The sequence below is a fragment of the Stegastes partitus genome, unplaced genomic scaffold, assembly GCF_000690725.1.
Source record: "Stegastes partitus isolate 25-593 unplaced genomic scaffold, Stegastes_partitus-1.0.2 Scaffold140, whole genome shotgun sequence".
NCBI classification, from domain to species: domain Eukaryota; kingdom Metazoa; phylum Chordata; class Actinopteri; family Pomacentridae; genus Stegastes; species Stegastes partitus.
The window spans coordinates 219,160-240,608 of record NW_007577871.1 but is presented as its reverse complement, the minus strand read 5'-3'; the positions used below and the strand labels follow the sequence as shown (position 1 = coordinate 240,608).

At 39.0% G+C, this 21,449-nt stretch overlaps 1 protein-coding gene across 1 annotated transcript in view; it reads right to left on the bottom strand.

Annotated features, from left to right (window-relative positions):
* Positions 1-221: 221 nt before the first annotated feature.
* The window catches only part of ngef (neuronal guanine nucleotide exchange factor), a 31,001-nt gene continuing 9,773 nt past the window's right edge, over positions 222-21,449 (bottom strand). The window contains exons 3-15 of the mRNA XM_008278976.1: positions 20,453-20,794; positions 19,912-19,976; positions 17,017-17,267; positions 14,011-14,171; positions 13,738-13,890; positions 12,187-12,316; positions 11,940-12,014; positions 10,120-10,209; positions 8,149-8,306; positions 5,928-6,086; positions 2,647-2,726; positions 2,462-2,566; positions 222-2,323 (exon numbers count right to left, since the gene is read on the bottom strand). Coding sequence (XP_008277198.1) covers positions 2,067-2,323; positions 2,462-2,566; positions 2,647-2,726; positions 5,928-6,086; positions 8,149-8,306; positions 10,120-10,209; positions 11,940-12,014; positions 12,187-12,316; positions 13,738-13,890; positions 14,011-14,171; positions 17,017-17,267; positions 19,912-19,976; positions 20,453-20,794 — 2,026 coding nt within the window. The 3' untranslated portion in view covers positions 222-2,066. The remainder of the gene's footprint in view (positions 2,324-2,461; positions 2,567-2,646; positions 2,727-5,927; positions 6,087-8,148; positions 8,307-10,119; positions 10,210-11,939; positions 12,015-12,186; positions 12,317-13,737; positions 13,891-14,010; positions 14,172-17,016; positions 17,268-19,911; positions 19,977-20,452; positions 20,795-21,449) is intronic.

The window sequence follows — 21,449 nt, the reverse complement described above, 5'->3', positions numbered from 1 at the left end:
ATTTAAGTTAAGTACATGTTACAATACCATTACAATGGTATTGTGGGCATTGTTTTGTTTTTTACTCTGAAAAATACAATGATTACTGGAAAACAGTGTGACTTGTGCCTATTTAATGTGACATATGCTTGTGCTTGACCAGCAAATCTAATTTCCAGGAAAATGCAGCACACAGCAGAGAGCAACACTGGCTTTAATTAATTTGAGAGGCAAAATGAGAAAGAGTTAGAGGATAAGGTTGCCGAGGAACCAAAATTTGAAGATGTTTTTGAAATCCCTCTTCTGTAATAAATATAATCCCTAAAAATTCATCACTGTGTGTAGAAGCTCTATATTTAGAAGTTCTCCATGGAATGCTTTCTTTGGAATGTGCAGATCTATGAAGTCTCTGTGTCTCTCCACCAACCCAGTGGGTTGGCCCTTAGAAAATATTGCACTTGAATATAGTCTCATGGACCGCAAGCTGTCTGTTCTGTTTTGGCACTGAAGAAAATCTAGTGTTTGTACACAGGTCCTGGTTCTATAAATGTAAAACAAAGCGACCTCACGCTGTTCTGCAAAACACTGTTCCAGTACCTCCCATACACATTTGAGCTCCTGCACAGGACAAGGGAGGAGAGAGGGGGTTTGCAAGATTGGGGTTAAGAGGGCAGTGTGAGTGAGAGGGCCAGTAAATCTGCTACATCCTACCTATCTGAATGTGCTAACTCGCTAAATATTAACAAATCTTTCTCTGAGTCCTTTGTACTCAAAGGATACATTTTGGGTGAAGTATCACCTAAACTGATTCACTTATCCTGAACTCTTACTGAGTGCTTCCCACAGTCTACAGACATGCTTAGATTAACTAACCCTACTGAGGATTAAGCTGTGTATAGAAATAAATGGACTTTTACTGAACATCCAGAAACATAGTCATTGGTGATTTTAATTTTTACTTTTATGTATTTATTTTATTAGACACTGTTAAGGTGGCCATAAAAGCTCAATGCACTGCAATAGAAGAAAACATTTTTATCAACTTGACAGCATATGTGCAGCACTAAATTATATATGCTGCAAAGGGAAAAAATACAACCAAATACAGAAATGCACTGCCAAAACAAAGTACACAGCCAGAGTTGCAAGGGACTGATTTTGAAAACAGAAAACGTTTCATGGGATGATAAAAAGTGCTAAACATTTTGAGCACACCTAGGGCATGCTACGGTGCATGGCTTGTGAAGTTCTTTCTTTGAACCTCAAGAACTAACCAGTGTTTTAGTCAGTTTTGTTTTGTTTTAGTTTTAACATTGTGATTGCATGATTTTGATGTTATTGTTGATACCTAATTTTAACCAAGTGTTAACCTTTTACTGATTCCTGATCTCGTACCAGTTTGTATTTGCAGGTCATGTCTGTATTTGAATCTGATTTCTGTATTTAGTTGAGCTGTGTGTAGGTGGTTGTATTTTCTGTAGCTTGATGTGGGGTTTTTTTTTTGTTTGTTTGTTTTTCCAGTTGTCAGATTATTCTTGTGTTTGATTGATTTCTTAGCAGAATATTTTCTATTTGGGGTGCATGTGTTGCCATATGGATTATGTTTTTGCATGTGTTTCCTTAAGCTACAGCACATTGATCTTTCAAGGCTGCATTGTTGTCTTATAGCCCTAAAAGATTAGCATGTTTATGATGTGGCTCTGTGTGTAATTCAGTGTTTAAAGGCATTTTACAATTAAATTAAAGCAACAAGTTTTAAAACCTGCCCATGCAGCTGAGGGATTTAAGGGGTTTTGCAGCTCCAAACAGTCCATGCATTACACACCACAGTATGTGGGCCTCAAAACACCTTCACCACACATTTATGGGACATGCAGGATTGCTTGCACAAGGTTATTGACTGAAGCGCTTTGATAACTTCTCCCTGATCACTGAGACCAAAACTGGAGATTTCTAAAACATTCCACTGCTGTAAAGATCAAAGGGACAAGTTTCATTGTGTAGGAATGAAGTGACATGTATCCTGATTTTTTTTTTTCTCTTAGTGCATATGGCTCTCAGTAGTGACATTCATATTTGTGACTGATTCACTGATTTACTTCACTGCTGTCCCCCATTTGACCAGTCCAAGGAGTGGAGAAGCTGGAGGCTTTTGGGGTGCGTCTTCCCGCCCTTATACCACTCCTGGCTCCAGTTTGGCCCACTCCACTTTCATGCGCCTGTTGGATCCGAAAGGCCTCTCTCAGGTTCTGAGCTCGGACCTCCTTGCTCTGGATCTCCTCTACTATTCGACAAGGGAACCAGCCCCTTTCGCCGTCATGAAGTCTTTCACCCATCATCCAGCCTAAAATACAGCAGGCAAAAAAAGGTTTGGACAGGACAGGATGGAAAGAGAACTGAAAACAATGCACAAAATTCTTCAAAAACAAATTGCAATTGCATTTTTTTTCACAAGTACCAGTAGATTTTTGCATCTACACACCATCATCTGTTCTCTCAAGGAGGTTCAAAACATCGGCCATCTCAGTGGAGAGTTCATCTGGCTCCTGAGATGAGTATGACTGAATACACTGCACCTGTGGAGAGTCTGGTAAATGTCAAAGATAGAGTGAGTTCATATGTACTGAACGAAGGACTTCTCTCATTGTGTGATATCTTCTGTCTCACCTGGTTGGTGGGCACTGGTAGACATAAAGCGTGTGCGTCGATTAGGAGTCAATGTACACATCCATCGAAGCTTATCACTCCTGCCCACAGGATGTAAGTGGTTAGTAACTAATTAAAGATAACTTGTGTCCAAGGTGTTTCCAAGCTGTTTGTGTCCAATAACAAATCCACAGTTAAATACTGAAACATTTTAAGAGTCAGAACAAAACCAACAATTAAGTTTCAATAATACCACACTCCCTAATTATTCACAGTTCTAAAATAATTGGTTTGTTTCTATTTATTTACATTAGTTCATTTTTTTGCACTTTACTAGTTCAGGCTGCAAGGTGGCTTGGTGGTTAGCCCCGTTGCCTTGCAGCAAGAAGGTCGCCGGTTTGCGTCCCGGTGAGGACATCCGGGATCTTTCTGCGTGGAGTTTGCATGTTCTCCCCGTGCAGCATGAGTTCTCCAGGTTCCTCCCACACAGTCCAAAAACATGTTGAGGTGAATTGGTGATTCTAAATTGTCCGTAGGTGTGAATGTGAGTGTGCTTGGTTGTTTGTCTCTAAGTGTAGCCCTGTAATCGACTGGCAACCTGTCCAGGGTGTCCCCTGCCTTCACCCTGAGTCAACTAGGATAAGCTCCAGCCCCCCCGCGACCCTAGTGAGGATTAAGCGGTGTATAGATAATGGATGAACTTTACTAGTTCACTGCTCTTCACAGTTGGAAACTTTTCACATCAAGCTTAACATTGATGGGTATGGCAGTATGCTGAATAGATGCCTGATAACCTGCTCCACTACTCTGACAGCAAAATTCTTTCTAAAAACGTATTGAGACTGGAGCATACACAGCTCCATTAAAGAAATTCTAAGGAATGCCCCCAGCACAAACAAAAGCAAACCAATGTCACAATAGCAAACTGTCAAATTTTGCATCGCTGAGCACCCAGTCAGAGATCCTGCCATTGGCCAATAGCCTCCATCGGCACTACTCCTGTGCAAATGTTTAAAGAATCCTTTAATCATGAAATCCAACCAGGCTCCTTGAGAGGAGCAATGATTACCTTGTTCCCAAAAGTTGGTACACTTAATAATAAAAGTGAGAACCTGTGTCTCTTAAATCCAGATGTAAAAGTTCTGTGCAAGATTGTAGCTGGAAGAGTTGAAGGAATATTACCAAAGATAACTGACCAGAATGGCTTTATTCATTGCAGGTATGGCTTCCATAACATGAATAAGGCGGCCCCAGACACTGCCTTACAGTCCCTGGCTGCTGAAAAGGCCTTTGACAAAATAGAAAGGCCTTACCTATTTGAAATTATCACACACTTTGGTCGAGGAAACAATTTATGTAAATGTCTTTACTGTTATTCAGGCAATTGAGGCATAAGTAATCACAGTGAGGACCCAATATAATATTTCAGTGATCTCCATAGGACAGCAGGAGCACAAGTCTGGCTTTATATGCAGATGATATGACTGTTTTTCTCAAACATATAGTAACATTTATCCCAGCCTACTGTATCAAATTAAGATATTTGGAAAGGTCTCAAGCTATAAGATAAAAAATTAAAAACCTCAATTATGCTACTCAGTCACGCAGGAAGGAAATACCACCTGGACATGCCACTCAATTTAAGGAGGTCAATTGTTTCACATACCCTGGTATTCAAATTGTACCATGTCCTGACAATATTGTAGAAAACAACTATGACTAGTGGTGTATTTAATCTTAAACTCATTAGACAGATGGGCTTTTACACCAATATTGTTAATACGGAAAATAAATACTCTTAAGATTTATATACTTCCTAAGCTGCTGATTCTCCTTCAAAATTTCCCATTGCTGCCACCAAGTAATTATTCACTCATCTAAAGAGACTTTTCAACAAACTCCTATGGAACAGCAGATGCCCCAGGTTAAAACTTTTATTATTATATCTACCATATGATAGAGGAGGACTCACATGTCTGAATCCACTTTGGTACTATTGGAAAACATACTCAAGAATACTAATGTTCTGTTTTTACAGATGAAGATGCACCCCATGGAAGCTTATCGCTTCGCACTTACTTGTAATCAGCTAATGTTAAAAAGCTTAAATAGAATGTGAAAACCCCCATTCCCAGAAACATGATCAGTGTATTGCACCAAATCAAAAACACTTTGGGGAGACTGCCTTACTTTCAATATGTAGTCCAATGTGGGGAAATTATTCATTCACGAAGGTCAAATGAATATTTTGAAATCTGTGTTGAAATGTTATCAATTTTTAAAAAAAGAAAAAAAAGTAATGGTGATGGAAAGGCCATGCACCAAAGAACAATCACAAACTATTACGCATGTCTTAAATTAATGCAGCAAATGTGGTTAAGGTGAACCTTTATAACTCCTGAAAAACTGAATAAATACAATAGCACGTTCCCTGATACTAAAATGGTATTAAATGTCGAAAGGAAAAAGATATACTTTACCACTGTTTCTGGCAGTTTACTGAAATATAACAGTTCTGGTCAGCAATGAGAGAGTGTCCTGTTATGGTTCAGGACATTCTGTTTACACAAATATCACTACACCCAAAGTTTTTCTCACCAGGCTTGTACCCAGCTAACTTTAGCATTAGAAGGAGACAACAAATCTACAGATAAGCCTTTTAGTGGCCAAAAGAGTTATAGCTCTATCATGGAAAAAGGTTGGTAGGCCAAGTGTGGGATAGATAGATTTCAGGTATATGTACAACTCTACGCCTACAAAAAAATGACACATGCCACAAGAGGAGGCCACCAAGACACCTAGACTCCTCAAAAAGAGCTACAAGCATTAGGAACTGCCATGAGAGAGACTGTGCAGACAACAAGCATTGCTTGTTTTTCATTTGTCAAAGCTTTATGAGGCAGTGGTAAAGGTAAAGGGTAAAGTGAGAAGAGCAAGAATTGGGAAACACTGGAGGACAACCGAATGCGATCCCCAAGAGAATTGTGACTTGGGGGAAGATTTGTTTTCAGGCAAGAAAATGACCTAGAACATACAGCCACAGCTACACAGAAATTGTTTTAAGACAACAAGGTGAATGTTCTGGAGTGGCCAAGTCACAGCCCAGACCTCAATTCAGTTAAGAATTTGTGGCTAGACTAGAAAAGGTTTGTTCACTCACAGTCCCTGCAACCTGACAGAGCTTAAGCAAAAGTGCTAGAGCTCTGTCAGTTCAACATTGAAATTCAGTAAAAGTGGAAAACTTCCAAGGGGAGTGAATACTTTTTTTTGACACTGTAAGCTGTTCTGCTTCAGATACTCACATACTGGAAGTCTTGAGCATGTAGCTAACTGGACGCTCCTCTTGGTTCTCCAGCAGCTTGAGATTAAAGACATTGGCCAGCAGCTGGCCCTGGTCTTCAAGATCTTCAGTCCTCAACATAGCCCGGGTGCATGAGTCAAGAACCTGGAACTTGTCCCCACTGAGAAGAAGTTGAGTGAATTAACATTCCCTGCTTTCAGTGCAACAATCAGATGATTTTTTTTTTTTTTTTTTTTTTTAATGAAAAGTAGTCTGAACACCAGTACTACAGTAATGCTTCCTATACAAAGATAACCTTCAGTTTTTGTTGAAACTGTTTTCCAGAGGTATTGATTAAATTATATGTACATTTGAGGATGTATTCTGTGATGCAGCTAGTTGCAAAAACAACTTAGAATGCCAAAAAGGTAAACTCAATAGGTAAACGTTCATATATTCTATATTTATTACATGTAAAGTGAAACACTTTGAGCCTTTTTTGTTTTAATTTTGACTATTATATACTGTTTATAGCTCATGAAAATCAGAAATCCAGTATCTCAAGTTATTAGAATATTTCTTAAGATCAATCCAAAACTAATTTGCAATACAGAAATGTCCAACTTCTGGAAAGCATGTTTATTTAGACATGCAATACTTGAATAGGGTCCTTTACCACTGCATCAATGCAGTGTAGCATGGAGGGAATCAGCCAGTGGTACTGCTAAGGTATTATTGAAGCTCAGGTTGTCTTAATAGTGGTCTTCAGCTCATCTGTATTTTTGTGTCGGGTGTTTTGCATCTTCCTCTTGACAATATCCCATATGGGGTTCTGTGGGGTTCAGGTCAGGCGACTTAGCTGACTTTGAACTTAATAAAATTCAGTGGACCAACATCAACAGATGACATTGCACCCTAAATCATTGCACACTGCAGAAACTTTCCTCTTCCTCTCTCTGCTCTTCCTCCAGACCCCAGGCCCTTGATTTCCAAATGAAATGTAAAAATCTGAATCGACCTTTCTTGATAAGCCTGTCAAGGCTGCACTCATCCCTGTTGCTTGTGCACCTTTTCCTCCCACACTTTTCCCTTACATTCAACTTTGCTTTAATATGCTTCAATAGAGCACTCTGCCAACAGCCAGCCTTTTCAGCAATGATCTTCTGTGGCCTACTGTCCTTGTCGATGGTGTCGATGATCATCTTCTGGACAACTTTCAAGTCTGTAGTCTTCCCCATGATTGTGGTTGCATGTACTGGACTAGACCGAGAGATACAGTACATGGTATTTTTTACTATTTGAAAATAAAATATTGAAAGTAAAATATTCAAATTGAAAATAAAATATTCTGATATTTTGAGATAGGTTTTCTTAATTTTTTGAGCTGTAGGCCATAATTATCAAAATGAAAATAGAAAAATGCTTGAAATGTTTCACTTTAAGTACAATGAGACTAGAACATATAAAATGTTCACTTTCTCAAATAACTGATAGAAGATATTTAACTTTCTCACAATATTCTAATGATTTGAGATGTACTAGTACACACTCCAATCAGTGAATTTCATCCACCAAAATTTTAACCTAAAACATTTAATGACAACATATTTGTATTGACAAAAATGAAACAAAAACTAAAAAAAAAAAAGATATTTCAAGAACCATGACAATTTTTTTTACATTTTATGTATACAAAAATGATATGGTAATTTTCAACATGAACAAACGGACAAATGAACTAAGCACTGTTTTAATGCAAAATTGTATTCAGTGCCTCAGCTTCTGTGAAATCACACAGTGCAATCTTTATTAGTTTCCTTCACTACCCAAAATTTCACTTTTTCAGAAGTAGATTTCATGGTACTGTCAGAAGGAATTAGTCAGTTACAAGAATTATTGTAGGCACTTGCTCTAAAGCTCCCTCTAGATGTTTAGCAAAGACATAGCCTGCTGTTGGATCAAAGTATTAATATCCAGTCATTTAATATCCCATATCAAGCTAAACCCAAACAAGCAAAAACAGGATTTTAGTGAAAAAGTAAGTGAATCGTCTATGTAAAAGACAACTTCTGCCGGCAAAAACTGGAGATGAACATTTTCATAAAGGGTTGGTTGCTGTAAAACTATTGGATTAGACTGGGTAAGTTTTACATAAAGGTATCTAATAAAGTGGCAAGCGAGTGTAAAGAGAAAAAAAGGCATTTGTAGGACTTTACAGTGAGACTACCTCATTAAGTGCTTACCTGCGCTTGGTGACCAGCAACAGATTGTTAAAAAGAAACAAGTAGACTGGCTGGTAGAGCTTCCGACTTCGCATGGTCCTAGTACTCTTAGGCCCAGCCATCAGCTGCACTTCACCCTTCTTAAGCAACCAGCGGGAATGGGAAATGATGGGCACAGACTACAGGGATTAACAGAGGTCAAATAAAGGGGTGTTTGTTTTAAAATTTAAAAACAACTGTATTTTATAGTGATCCTTCATCTATGGTCATTTAAGACAATACTGTAAATAGGATGTACAGACCATTGATATTTGCATATTTGTAACTTCTGTAACCATTTGTAGGTGCACAGAACCTACAGCGTTGGTTTTAACATTAATCATTTGAGAGGACAACACCTCCCACTTATTTTTGAGACAAACGTAACATAGTAATAAACCTTTGGGAGGGCACTTCAAAATACAAGCCAGTTGAGTCGAAATAGACAGAATCCCAATAAGAAATTATTTATATTACACATATAAAAGATGAACGTAGTCTCCAGGCCTAAAAAGTGAACTTAAAAGTGCTTTAAACCTGCATTCTTTGAAACAACCAGCAAGAGGCAACTACTCTTGGTGGTGTCAGATTGTAAAGCTGTCTGTGAAAAAATTAGCATACTTCTACCTTGCTCTGTTACCCCAGAAAACAATTTCCTAATAGGTTTATGGTCCCAGTTACTAGTTTCAAGTTTCTGTCAATCCAGCATGAGTTCTTTTTGTAAATGATGGCTCCCTTTAGAGTAAAATAGACAATAAAGGAGGATATGCTTTAGGATGTGGCTATCTTGTGACTTACAGGTCACCACTGTGTGGGTGTTTGTCCGCTTTCAAAACACCAAAACGGTGACGGCCAAATATCAAGCTTGAATGATGAATGGTAGTACACAAACCAATGGGAGATGTCACGGTCACTACGTCCATCTTTTATGAGCAGTCTTGCGGACTGCTGAAGCTTATAGGGAATCCAGATGTTTTGGATTGTTGGGTGTTTCTGTTTCTGCCTTTGTGAAGCGCTATGAGATGACTTGTTGTTGTAAATATGCGCTATACAAATAAAATTGAATTGAATTGAATTGAATTGAATTTATAATCCTAGTTATTTTTGTTGCTAAGCAGAGTTTCCTGCTTCCTCTGAGCTTGCAACAGACCATTAGCATTAGTCAGACTTGAATTAATTTGCACAAGCACAAAAACTTCGTTAGTTGCCTCTTGTTTTCTTGTCATTGCCATTTGTGGTATTTTCAGATCACATTTAATATAAAGAGATTCAAGCTTGCTTTCTTAATAACAGCACAACATAACAAATGTTCAAGCTAGTACAACAGTCACTCAACAATACTTTAAATGAGGGAGAATCTTGACACAAGGGCTGCTACAATACCAGATTTACCAGAATTTTAAATAAATAATCTTCAACTTTGTCTATTGTATGTTGTCTCTTTTTTGGAAAATAAATTACATTCAAAATACATGTGCAGGAAGGTGGAGAGAAAGCCTGTAACCACAAGTGTACTGTTGTTGTTCTTCTGTTGAGTGTCAGCCAGATAATTACTGGCATTTGATTATTTACAATATTCCCATAAGTGATTTATTACATCACTGTTTGATTTGAAAAGTATTATGGTTTTTTGTTAATACCAGTGTATCGGGAACCCCCTGCTTGGCATTGGAAATCCTCTCAGTTATGTTTCACTGTGTCGTGGAATGTACAACATGAAAAAAAATGGGTGTCGTATTGGCATCCACCTGGGGTTCTGTGTCTTTTTCATGGACACATGGCCAGGAGGAGCTTGGATTTTATGTGAAAGCCAAATAATTACTGGACAACCAGCTCTCCTTCCTTAGCTACAGCTGTTCAAAAAATGTTTGTATAAAAATACTACAGACACAAAACCCCAAAATCTGCAGTGCTCAATGCAGTTGAAATGGAAGTCAGTAAAACTTGATTTACCTTGGATTTAAACTCCAATGTTTTCTCAATGCTGATAAGCTCCTCAGTGCGGCTCATTTTCCGTACCCCCTCGTTGCACTCTTTCACAATCTGACAAAGACACAATTAAGAGCCATGAGTCCATAACATTGAAATATTATACAATATTGTTATATTTATCTCATAATCTGTTAACTTATTGTTGTAGAATGTGTACAATATACAATCCACATTGTCCACCACAACATAGTCCATCACAACCAGAATCTTGGAAAGAAATCATGTGAAACTTCCAAAAAAAAAAAAAAGAAGTACAAACATAACAAATGCTTATTTGAGATTCTAGTAGATGTGATACTGCCACAAACATATTTAGTTTGTTTGTATTAATGCATCTTTGTGTTGTTCTTATCTTTATGCATGTAGGTAGCATACCTGCTTTCACCAAATTTTGGCAATTGGTCCAGTGAATTTTAGATGGTAGACTCATGTTGCAAATAGATGGAAATAAAAATGATAACCAACCATCCATCCATCCATCATCTATACACCGCTTAATCCTCATTAGGGTCGCGGGGGGGCTGGAGTCTATCCCAGCCGACTCAGGGCGAAGGCAGGGGACACCCTGGACAGGTCGCCAGTCCATGGCAGGGCCACACCCAGAGACAGACAACCAAGCACACTCACATTCACAACTACGGACAATTTAGAATCACCAATTAACCTCAACATGTTTTTGGACTGTGGGAGGAAGCCAGAGAACCCACGCTGCACGGGGAGAACATGCAAACTCCACGCAGAAAGATCCCGGTGCCCCCACCGGGACGTGAACCAGCGACCTTCTTGCTGCGAGGCAACAGTGCTAACCAACTGTGCCACCTTGCAGCCCTAAAATGACAACCAATAAAGCAATTTCTTTTTAAACCCTTTGCACTTTCCAGCTAGACTCTGATTTCTTTGATTGCTCTGGAGGAATGTTTTGAAGTCATCCCTTGAGAACATCTGAGCCTTGTTCTGTGGTCATTGTTTTACTCCAGCTTCCTATATCATCCCACACCAGTCTCATTTAGCCTCTGCTTAGCTGCACTATGCTATCATTATACTATAGAGGAAAAACCTCTCTGGCTTGTTAGTATTTCATTAAACCAATCACAGTTGTTGTGGGCAGGGCTAAGTGAAGGATGCGGCTTCAGTGTTCCCTCAAAATAGTGGATAGTGGATGGATGGAATTGTTGTGGTGGAACATTTACATGCACAGAGACGAACACTGTGATTTAAATAGATGATCCGCCACAAAAAATAATAATAATAATAACATAGCTGTAATACTGCACAATCCACATCTTCTGGAAAAATTGAAATTTCCAGTGTGGGTCAGAGGTTGTTGTTGTTTTCTTTCATAAAGAAAATGGTAACATGCAGGTCCCAGGAAGAAACGACTAGCGAGTTAAAAAGATTAAGGGTTTATATCCACAACTTATATACGGTGAATCAGATTACCCCATAGACTCACCAGATATTCTCAGACTGCCATTCTGCTCCAGTCACCTGCATATTTCCCAACTAGCCTTGGTATATACATTTGTTCCACATTCAGTCCTCATCCAGTTTGTGTTTTATATGTGCCTTAGCTCCCCAGCCATGGTTTTTGCTTGTTTTCTTCTTTTGTAGCACAACCGCATTTTGCCTGTTCATGGACCTCAATCTTTGCCTTTGGAGCTCCTATCACCAGCTGCCTCCTTTGCACTCCAGTTGCTCTGATTTCCAGCTCACTGCCCTTCTTGTGTCCTGCCCTGATCCCCACTATCCTGCTCATTCTCCAACTCTTGAATAGCGCTTACCTGCTCCAGCTGCTGATGTGCTTTGATGGCATTTGCTTCCCTGTCAGTGTTTTCCTCAGCTTTTTTCAGGATGTTCTGTGTAAAAAAACAAAGTCAAATGCAATCAGTGGAAGGCTTTTACAGTGGCACTATGCCACCATTGATTACTGCGAATATGACACAAAAAATATATTTCAAAACATACCACTAAATCTTTGCAATTTATTGTACAATATCTATTAGTATTAACTCATGTTGGTTCACTCACTTGCACAAGCAGCTTGAGTCTTGTGATCCTCTGGAAAGGAAGGATGAGGAAAGAAGTAAAGGACAGTCCCCTGACACGTGGATGGTTCTCCAGTGTGGCCATGGCCTCCCGAAATGCCTGGTTTCCCTCTCTGGACACACATAGTAAGACAATGCAATTGTCAGGTCCTCTGCTTCTGCCTCCCTGCTTGGTTAGCACCTCTCTCTCTGTCTTACTCTGTTATTGGGTATGATTGTGGCTTGCTGCTGTGTTACCTAATTACAGGAGTGAGAACGCCTGCACAGGAGGCTGAATCACCTGACACAAATCTTCACTTCCTTTAATGAAGAAATAGTTCCAGCCCACACTCTCATCCAGAGCAAAGACTTAACTCAGGTTGTTGTGAATATTCTGCCTGTTTGTTGCTGATTTGTTGGCAGCAATTGGTTGTTCTGCTGCTATTTCTGTGACCTCCCTTCTTCCTTGTCTTCCTCCTGCCTCCCTGTCAAACCAGCAGCTCAACCAGCCATACCTGGACCCATTCACTTACCTTCCAGGGCATCTCCATTGCTGGACTCCTGTCTGAAACACTCTGCTACAGCCTTGATCAGCTCTGACTGAATCATCTGCTCAACCCCCAGTGTGGCTTATAAACGCTTGCCTGATCATTATTGCTACAATTGCCATACCCCAGTCAACTAAGCATGTGAGCAGTCCCCCATTGTCTGTAGGCTGTTACGCTAGCTTAACAGCCTACCCCCCCACCCCTCCCTCTTGTCACCAAGTACAGCAATTATTAGTGACAAGGTTGTTGTAATGGCTTACCTTAAATAGCATACCTAACATTTCTACATTGCACTTTGGCTACTGATGTGATTGTGACAAGTGATTGTGACAAGTGATTAATCTTTGCATTCCTAACACCCTGAGTGTGAACAGACCTGCATAATGTAGTCTACGCCTACAAACCACCTATTAGACTGTCTTAGTGGTACAACTCCAAAGTGTCAGTTAATAAACTCGACACAGGCAATTTCCAGAACACACTTTGTATTTCATGTAAATAACCAGCTGATCAGAGGTTTTTCCAGCTGCTATCAGACCTTCCATTTAGTGTCTGAGATACCTCTGCAGTGTGTGGGAAAGTCATCTTGTCACTCAGGTATGTGTGGTTGATGAAGGACATTGGCATTATATTCTTAGTCAGCCACACCCTGTACATCATATTTTGTCATGATCAAAACCAACCTGTTCTCCAGTGAAAAGAGGCAGGCTGGCAACATTCACAGACATAAACAAAGAGCGATGTTTGACTGTAGTTTTCTAGGATTCTTTCTCACGCTTTCCCTCTCTCTAATTACATCTTCATTACAAACAGTCAAGCAGGCCACAATGTTCACTGCTAAAATGCAGTCCTGTTTCAAAAAATCCCAATAAAATAATCTATGTTTTGATAAATATTTTGGATTACACATTCATCAATGAGAAATAACTCACACAATATTCCAAAACTAACTCCCAGTGTAAGAGAGCATCTACATGATAATGTGTATTTAAGAAGTAGGTACTCACAGAATGCGTCTGTAATTCTTCTCTTGGTAAACCTGGTTTATGACGTATGTAATAAAGACGCTGAAGTGTTCTACTGCATGGTGAGAAACAATGTCGCACACTTCTGAAATCAAAATAGACTCCTCAATTCGGTGCTCAAGATCCATCAAGAACCTGAAAAATATGAAACCATTACCCAGGGATATGAAGCTGAAGCTGCTGAACTGGAACTTCAAAGTTGAGATGCCAACTTCAATTGTACACTAATTTGCTGTAACCAATGCTCTTTCCTACCTTTCACTCGCTTTCATGACTTCTTCGATGTTGGAGAACAGAAAATGCATGTCAGATTGGCTGAGGGTGTTGATTAAAGCAGGGTTACGCAGGAAGTGCGTCTCTAAAATTTCCAAACTCTTGTAGTAGGATGCTTCTGAGGTAACAAGCTCAAACATGGCCTTAAAAGAAATAAAAAGAATAAGGTCACATCAACACATTCACCACTTTATATGATAACATTTACATGATCTTCTGCTGCACAGCTGGGTGAAGCACATACAGTTCCTAAAAAAAAGTATTTACCCTTCTAAAAAGTTTTCTCCTGTTATTGCGTGTCAACATTAATTCAATTTTCAATTCAATTTTATTCATATATATGTATATATATAGCGCAGTTTATAGCATTTCATCTCACAGCACTTAACATAGTAAGGCTGGTCAATTTAATTTGTATTTTCAGGGTTTGTTTTTTAAGAATTTACAAAAAAAATAGTTCATTTCAAAGTGAAAACTGATTTGTACAAAGTAATGTCAGTTCATCTAAAAATATAAAATGTAAAACAAGTCATTGTATAAGTATTCACCCCCTTTAAAATGGCTCACCTAGTTCAACACATGTGCAGTTAACAGGTGTTAAAAGTCACAGAGTTACTGAAATAGAGCTCATCTGAGAGCAGTGATTTGTTTTTGTAGTGTAGTGTTTCTCAGTGATTGTAGCATAAAGAAACTTCAACCTGGAAGGTATAGTCATGGTGAATCAGTACGCCTGGCTATAACTACACCATGAAGACAAAGGAGCACTTCAAACAACTCAGTGAAAATGCTATTGAAAAGCATTAGTCAGGGGATGAGTCAAGAAAATGTCCAAGTCACTGCCTATCCTTTGGAGTACAATTTATTTTATCATAAAGAAATGGAATTAATGGGGTACATGCATAAATCTGGCAAGAACAGGTCATTCTCAAAAACTTAGTGACTGTGCAAGCCAGACAAAAGAGGGAGGCCATCAAAACACCTATGAATCCTCTGAAGGAGTTATCCAGGGACTTAGAAATTGTATCCATCCTCAGACTTGTGTTTTTCTGTAACCGGGTTGGCATTTGTTCAGTCATCACATGACCTAAGTGTGTTCACATATGTGAAAGGACTGAAGTTCCACAGTTAATTCAGGTGCTAGAATCTGAGAAATTTCCATTAGCTCAAGAAGATTGTGGTAAATAATAGTAAATAACATTTTTTTTTTCTTCAGCGAACATAAAATAATCAGTCAGAAGGTTGGGTCTTGTACGCATCCATGATGGTACAGAGATGGTTAAATCAGGCAAGACTTAAGGTTGTCAACAGACCTTCCTAAAGTCCTGACTGATACCACATCAAGAACCTGTAGACTGTGCTGAAGTAACAAGTCTGCGTCAGTTTAACAAAGTAGTTGAACTTCACCAATTCTGTCAAGAGGAAGGGTCAAAGACACACAGACGCTTGCCTGAAGCTTGTGGACGGCTCCTAAAAGTGCCAAGCTGAGGTGAAAATGGCTAAGTAGGATAGTCTACTTACATTTGACAAAATAGTAGTCAGCAGGCTGTTATCATCCTGTTTAATGTTGATTTATCATATTATTTAATGGCAGCATTGCTGTAATTTTGCACATACAAATCCCACATTTAAAGGCTGCAGGTATTGAGAAGGTTTAAATTAATAGACTTTGCCGGAGATGTTACTCTTATTCACACGACTGCAAGAGTTCCAACAGATAGTATTACTTGTGTTTATCAGTGATCAAAAAGGATGTTAGCACGCCTACTGATCCTGCTTGAAGATGGGGGAGGTATCTGCTGGCAAAAATGTATGGTATTGATATGCCTATTTTATGGGATGACAACTCCGTATCAGGTGGTTGGCTGTTCAACACCGTCATTGCAGTTCATTTTATCAGCATATGTTGCTAAAGCATGCTGCTATTAAACCTAGAACCAATATTTCCCTGCAAGAAAATCCTGTTATTTAGGACAGGAAAAAAGTGAAATTATTGCCCCTTATGTAAAATAATTCGTACAGAATGTCCATGTTTTGAGCATCTTGAAGTAATGTAAAGGGTGACAATGGACAGCTAGCAGGAGCTAGCTTAGTTGTAGCTAACAAAGAACTGCTCTGATTTTAGCTTTATTTACATCAGCTAATTTAAGCTATATTTTCATAAAAAAGCATTAGATACTGTGGCTTAACAAAGAGCAACAGTGAGTGGCAATTTTCTGATTTCTTTGAAATATTTAACCAGTATTTTTATCTGTTTCAAATATCACTGTCCTTGCAGCCATGCAGAAAGCAGACACTGAGTATACATTCACCATCACCAATAATGTCTTGTTCTTCAGCTTGTTAAAGCAGTAATGTTGTCTTCATCCTCTCATTTACACATACACAGTCTTGTGAAAAGCACAAAGAACAAGAACTTCTGCCTATCATCACAATGAAATTATTGATCATCATCTTGTCTGCAGCCATGTGTTTCTTAGATTTATTGCAGAACTGTTCTACTGAACTGCAGTAGTTTTAGGTAAAATTATGTACCCATAACCAAACACACGCATCTCTACATTTATAAACCAATCAGCCACAACAACGAAGAAAAAAACACCTCCATAATATTGTGCACATTTCTCTCTGGTTCTGTAAAAGAAAACTGACTTGTCAAGACATGGACATATGACCTCTGGGGGTGTCCAGTGCCTTCTAGCACCAGGACATGATGATTGATCATTTGGGTCTAGTGGTCCAGGGATATCTGGACGAGGCTTGTTCAGAGGCATCCCATAGGATGTGATTGCCACCTAAAACAATGTTAAGGTGGGTGATAGGTATCATCCACATGAATGCCAGCACTCAAGGCTTCCCAGCATTGTAGCAAGATTATCAGTTATTCACTTCGCTTGTAAGTGGTTTTAATGTTGCAGGTGATCAGTGTATATTGTACAACTAACATCTGTATCTATCCAAATAACCCTTCAGCATCACAAAATCACTCACCTCTTGCATTATGATTTCTTTATGCGGTAGCTGGGTGAGTAAGCCGCTTGCCTGCACAGCTTCCAGGTTTTGCCACAAGCTCAGTGACTGAGCACTGTTCCTCAGTTGTAGTTGTAGCACAGGTGGAGATATTACACCAGACCCTGCCACCACAGACCCTGTCTTGATCCCAGGAGAAAGGTTCTCTTGCTGCCGTCGTTGTTCAATTTCCTGCTGCTTAGAAGTGTCCCTGTATTCCTGGTACAGGAAACCTGGAGGGTCAAAAGACAACAACTTCAGATGTTCATGTCTATCTTTAGTTTTAGGTCACTTTCATCTTTGAGGCTTTCTGTGCCCAAAGCACACTGTGGGTACAACCTGAAATGCAAAAGTATACTTGGGGTTGCATATAGCATGAGTAAAGGAGTACATCTATTCTGATAGAGGAACATGACATGGATCACAAAAAAATCTGCCTGTAACGCTTTGTATGTAAACAGGGCGAGTGACATCTTCACTTTTTATGAGCAAATTTAGAGAGGGCTCACTTCTGTTCTACTAGTTGACCTTGTATAATCAAGTCTTTAATTTGTCTTAACTTTTGAATGTTGCATTGTGTAAATTGACATTTGCTACTTTGCCTTGGATCCAAATGTACATTCTGAAGGACTGATAGAGCTAAAAGGAATAGTCTGACAAATATCTACCGCTAAATGCTGGTGCTAATCTACACAGTTCAGTTCTAAGATTAGCTGGTCACCCTACTGGTATAAAAATCATTGTGACATGTATTGGTATACGTTTATTATCATCATAACAGAAGTTCAAAGGTCACTTTAAATTGTGCAATAATTAACTACACCGTCACTGTGGAGAGTCATCTGGCCTATTCAGTGGCATCTCTGGCATGAAAAGTTGAGTGGGGCCCAACATACTCTACAGCTATAAACAGCATCTGATTCTTCTGAGATACATAAAGTACAACCTGAGATTGATCTGTATTAAATGAGCCACATAAAATGGCTAAACCTACACACTAAATGCAGTTTCATATCAACGTAATTCAAGAATACAACCTATTTTTATACATAGCATTAAAAATAAAGGGTCACTAAAAAATGTCACTCACCAGTGTTGTTGTGGCAAAGTGCTAAATTTAGCTGTTATCAAAGAATCTACTTCATTCATTTTTTTTTTTTGTCTTGTTCGCTCACAATAATAGCCAGCCTAGCTTGCTGCATACTACCAAAACTGTACACGTTTATTACGTCTTGGCGTATGTCATTCCAATATTTTAATTGGATTACTTCGGCTTACGGCCACAATAACTGTGCCCGGTGGCTGTCGACGGAGAGCAGTTTTGGACATGCACACCATGATTTCAGCAGCTCATCCCTTAAGCGAACGCTGATGGGCCAGCCCCATTCTCAGGTGCGTCAAGAGGAATTAGGCTGCTTGTCAGCATTCTATGGGCAAAGCCTTTGGATTATGCATAAATGTTTGTAACAAAATCATCTTGGTAACATAATTGATCTTTTTAGAGTATTATTATTCTTGATAAGATATTCTTTATAGATTCTTACTCTGTACAGACTGATTTTTTTCCACTTTATTATTTTATGCCAGCATAGAGCTCCACAGTGACATTTGGTGGGGCCAAGCCCCACTGGCCCCAAATGCAGAGACGTCACTGGGCATATTACACTATTACACACAGATCAGTTTTCTATGGCCTGGCCTTATTTTTGTTTGCCAAATTGATAATTGCATTATATCATATATTTTACAAAGTTGAGTTTAAATTGTATTATATATATTATTTACTTACATCAGCTTCCAGACATAAAAAACAAATCTCATCTGGTTAAGTGATAAATTCAGGTCAATGTAAATACATGATAATTGGTCACTTCACTTCAAAAATATTCTTAAATCTAGTATCTTTAGTGGGTGTGGTAGGTCATACAAGCTCCTAAAACTGTTCCATTATATTCCCAGGCTGTTCAAACCAGTCACGACTTTTACATGTATTTATTAGCCAATGGTAGCAACCAGAATCTAAAAAACACACCGGAAATGGAACAAAAGTCAAAAGGGGCAGGCTGCATTAGTCAATAATGTTGTCAGTACTGTATTTGAGGTAAAAGAATGTCAGTATTAAACATATCTGCAATGGGATTTCTTCACCATAGTGTGTGTGGGGAAAAAGCCAGCTAGACCAGTGGAATAGATTCTCGGCCAGAAGTGGATTGGACTTCAACTCTCTGCCATGATGCAGTCAGTGTGGAGGTGGGAGAACCACACAGATATTGTGTCTTTTACTAAGTTTCAGGTGGGATGAAAGTTTGCTGATACAGAAGGTGACTTTGAACAACAGGGGCCTGTTGCATAATCTTCCTCAGTCATATACTGCAGATTGCTTTGGTGGGCGTAGAACTGGTCTGAGAATTACATAAGAGAGCATGAAAGGCACACAGCAAAAATGCACAGGTTGGAGAGAGAGAAGTACAAATATCTGTAAATGATGGAAAATATTGTTGCACTTCTTCATCAGCCCTAAGTATTCCTGCTCTTTTGTTAAGCTATTGAATTGTTTTCCTGCAGCTAAGGTACCATCGACCAAATTACATTATATTGAATAGTCTGTCAACATAGTCAGCAATCATGATGAACATGTCAGACCTGCAGTCGCAGATATGGCTGTACTGAAGCCTTATCAAGCGTATTGTTGGGTTAATAAACTGCTTTTCAGAAATCTGTTTGCATGTGTTACATATGGGACTGTCTGCATCTTACCAATGCTCAGTCTTAGTCATAATATATTCAGAAAAAAAACATGATTTTCTTGCAACAGCTCTGGAGGTGGTTCAAGTGGGTGGAATATTATGCTCTATTCTCACACTTCGACAAGCTCACCAATGTTTTTGACGATTTTCAGGCTGTGGCCGATTGTCTGGGAGCGTTCTCCATTGCTCAGCAACCTGGAAAGAAAACAAGGACATACATGTTTGGACAGACACAGAAGTGTAGATATTTTTATATATTACACTTTATTATGCATTGTTCATTACACTATTTAAAATGCCAAAATGCATATGAATACAGAAAAATAATGATTAATTCTCTACAATTGTCTGTATAAAATCCAGCAGAGTGAACTCAAGGACTGGGATTACTCTTTGAATTATTCAATGAAAATATAAAATCATCCGTTTGAAGCTCTTCACATTCACTCTGTGGTCACTCAATCATTCTGATGTTTCCATCACGTACTCACAGTCCACAGGGTATTTGTGATTTTATTTTGCACAACAATCCGACACACTGATGCTATTCCTCATGTTTATTTGTCTGTTTTGTGCTTTATATCTACCATTAATGTTTTGGAATACCCCACAGTTTAAGCTTTTATATTTATGCTTCACTGCTCTCCAATTCAAATGTAATTTGGTCTGACCTGATGTTGATGTTATCCTGGTCTGGTCCGTCAGAATCGGGCTGTTGTGAGTTCATTGTTCTTCCTCTGGTCTCCTTTACAGTGCAAGCTGTAGCTGTTTGCTCAGAAAGATTTTTTATCTCTTTGCTTTGAATGCTGTGAGTGCGGTAAGTGATCATGTCAGCTGTAAAATCTCTGTGCTGGCTATTGAAAGCAGCAGATATGTCCACACTCCTCCCTCCTCCCACTCCTCCTCTTCTCCTATCCACAGCATCAGTGTTGTACCGAGCATGTCTGCTGCTGGCCTCGCCATTGCTTGGCAACACAGCTCTGGAATGATGGAGCTGTGGCGAGCGCTGAGGGCTACATTTAACAACAACAACAACAACAAATCACCTTAGAAACACATATATAGCAGCTATCTTCAACATCATCTGAAATTCTTCAAAAATTTACCATGTATATGTGTCTATTTAGTCATCTATCACTGGCAAATGTATTGTATGGACTCATGGGTTAAAATGCATATAAATATGATATCAGTCAAAAGTTTTGATACACCTGCTGTTTTAATGTTATCTATGTGTATAACATTACTGAAGACACCAAAATTATGAAATAAGACAATGGAATTATGTAAAAGAAAAAAGTGTGTCAACAACTCTGAATATATTTCAAAGTTTAGGTTTCTCAAAGCAGCCATTATTTGCTTTAATAACACCTATGCACTGTATTCCCACATATACTGAGCACTTGTTGGCTGCTTTTCCTCTACTTTTGCAGCAAAGGTACCAGCAGAATGTTTTGTAAGGGTGACCAGACTGGGTAACTGAAAATCATCGGCATGTCCTATTATTAAGTATTGACTTGACATGGTTTCATATCCTATAAAACATCCATCCATCCATTATCTATACACCGCTTAGTCCTCACTTGGGTTGTGGGGGAGCTGGAGCCTATCCCAGCTGACTCAAGGTGAAGGCAGGGGACACCCTGGACAGGTCACCAGTCTATCACA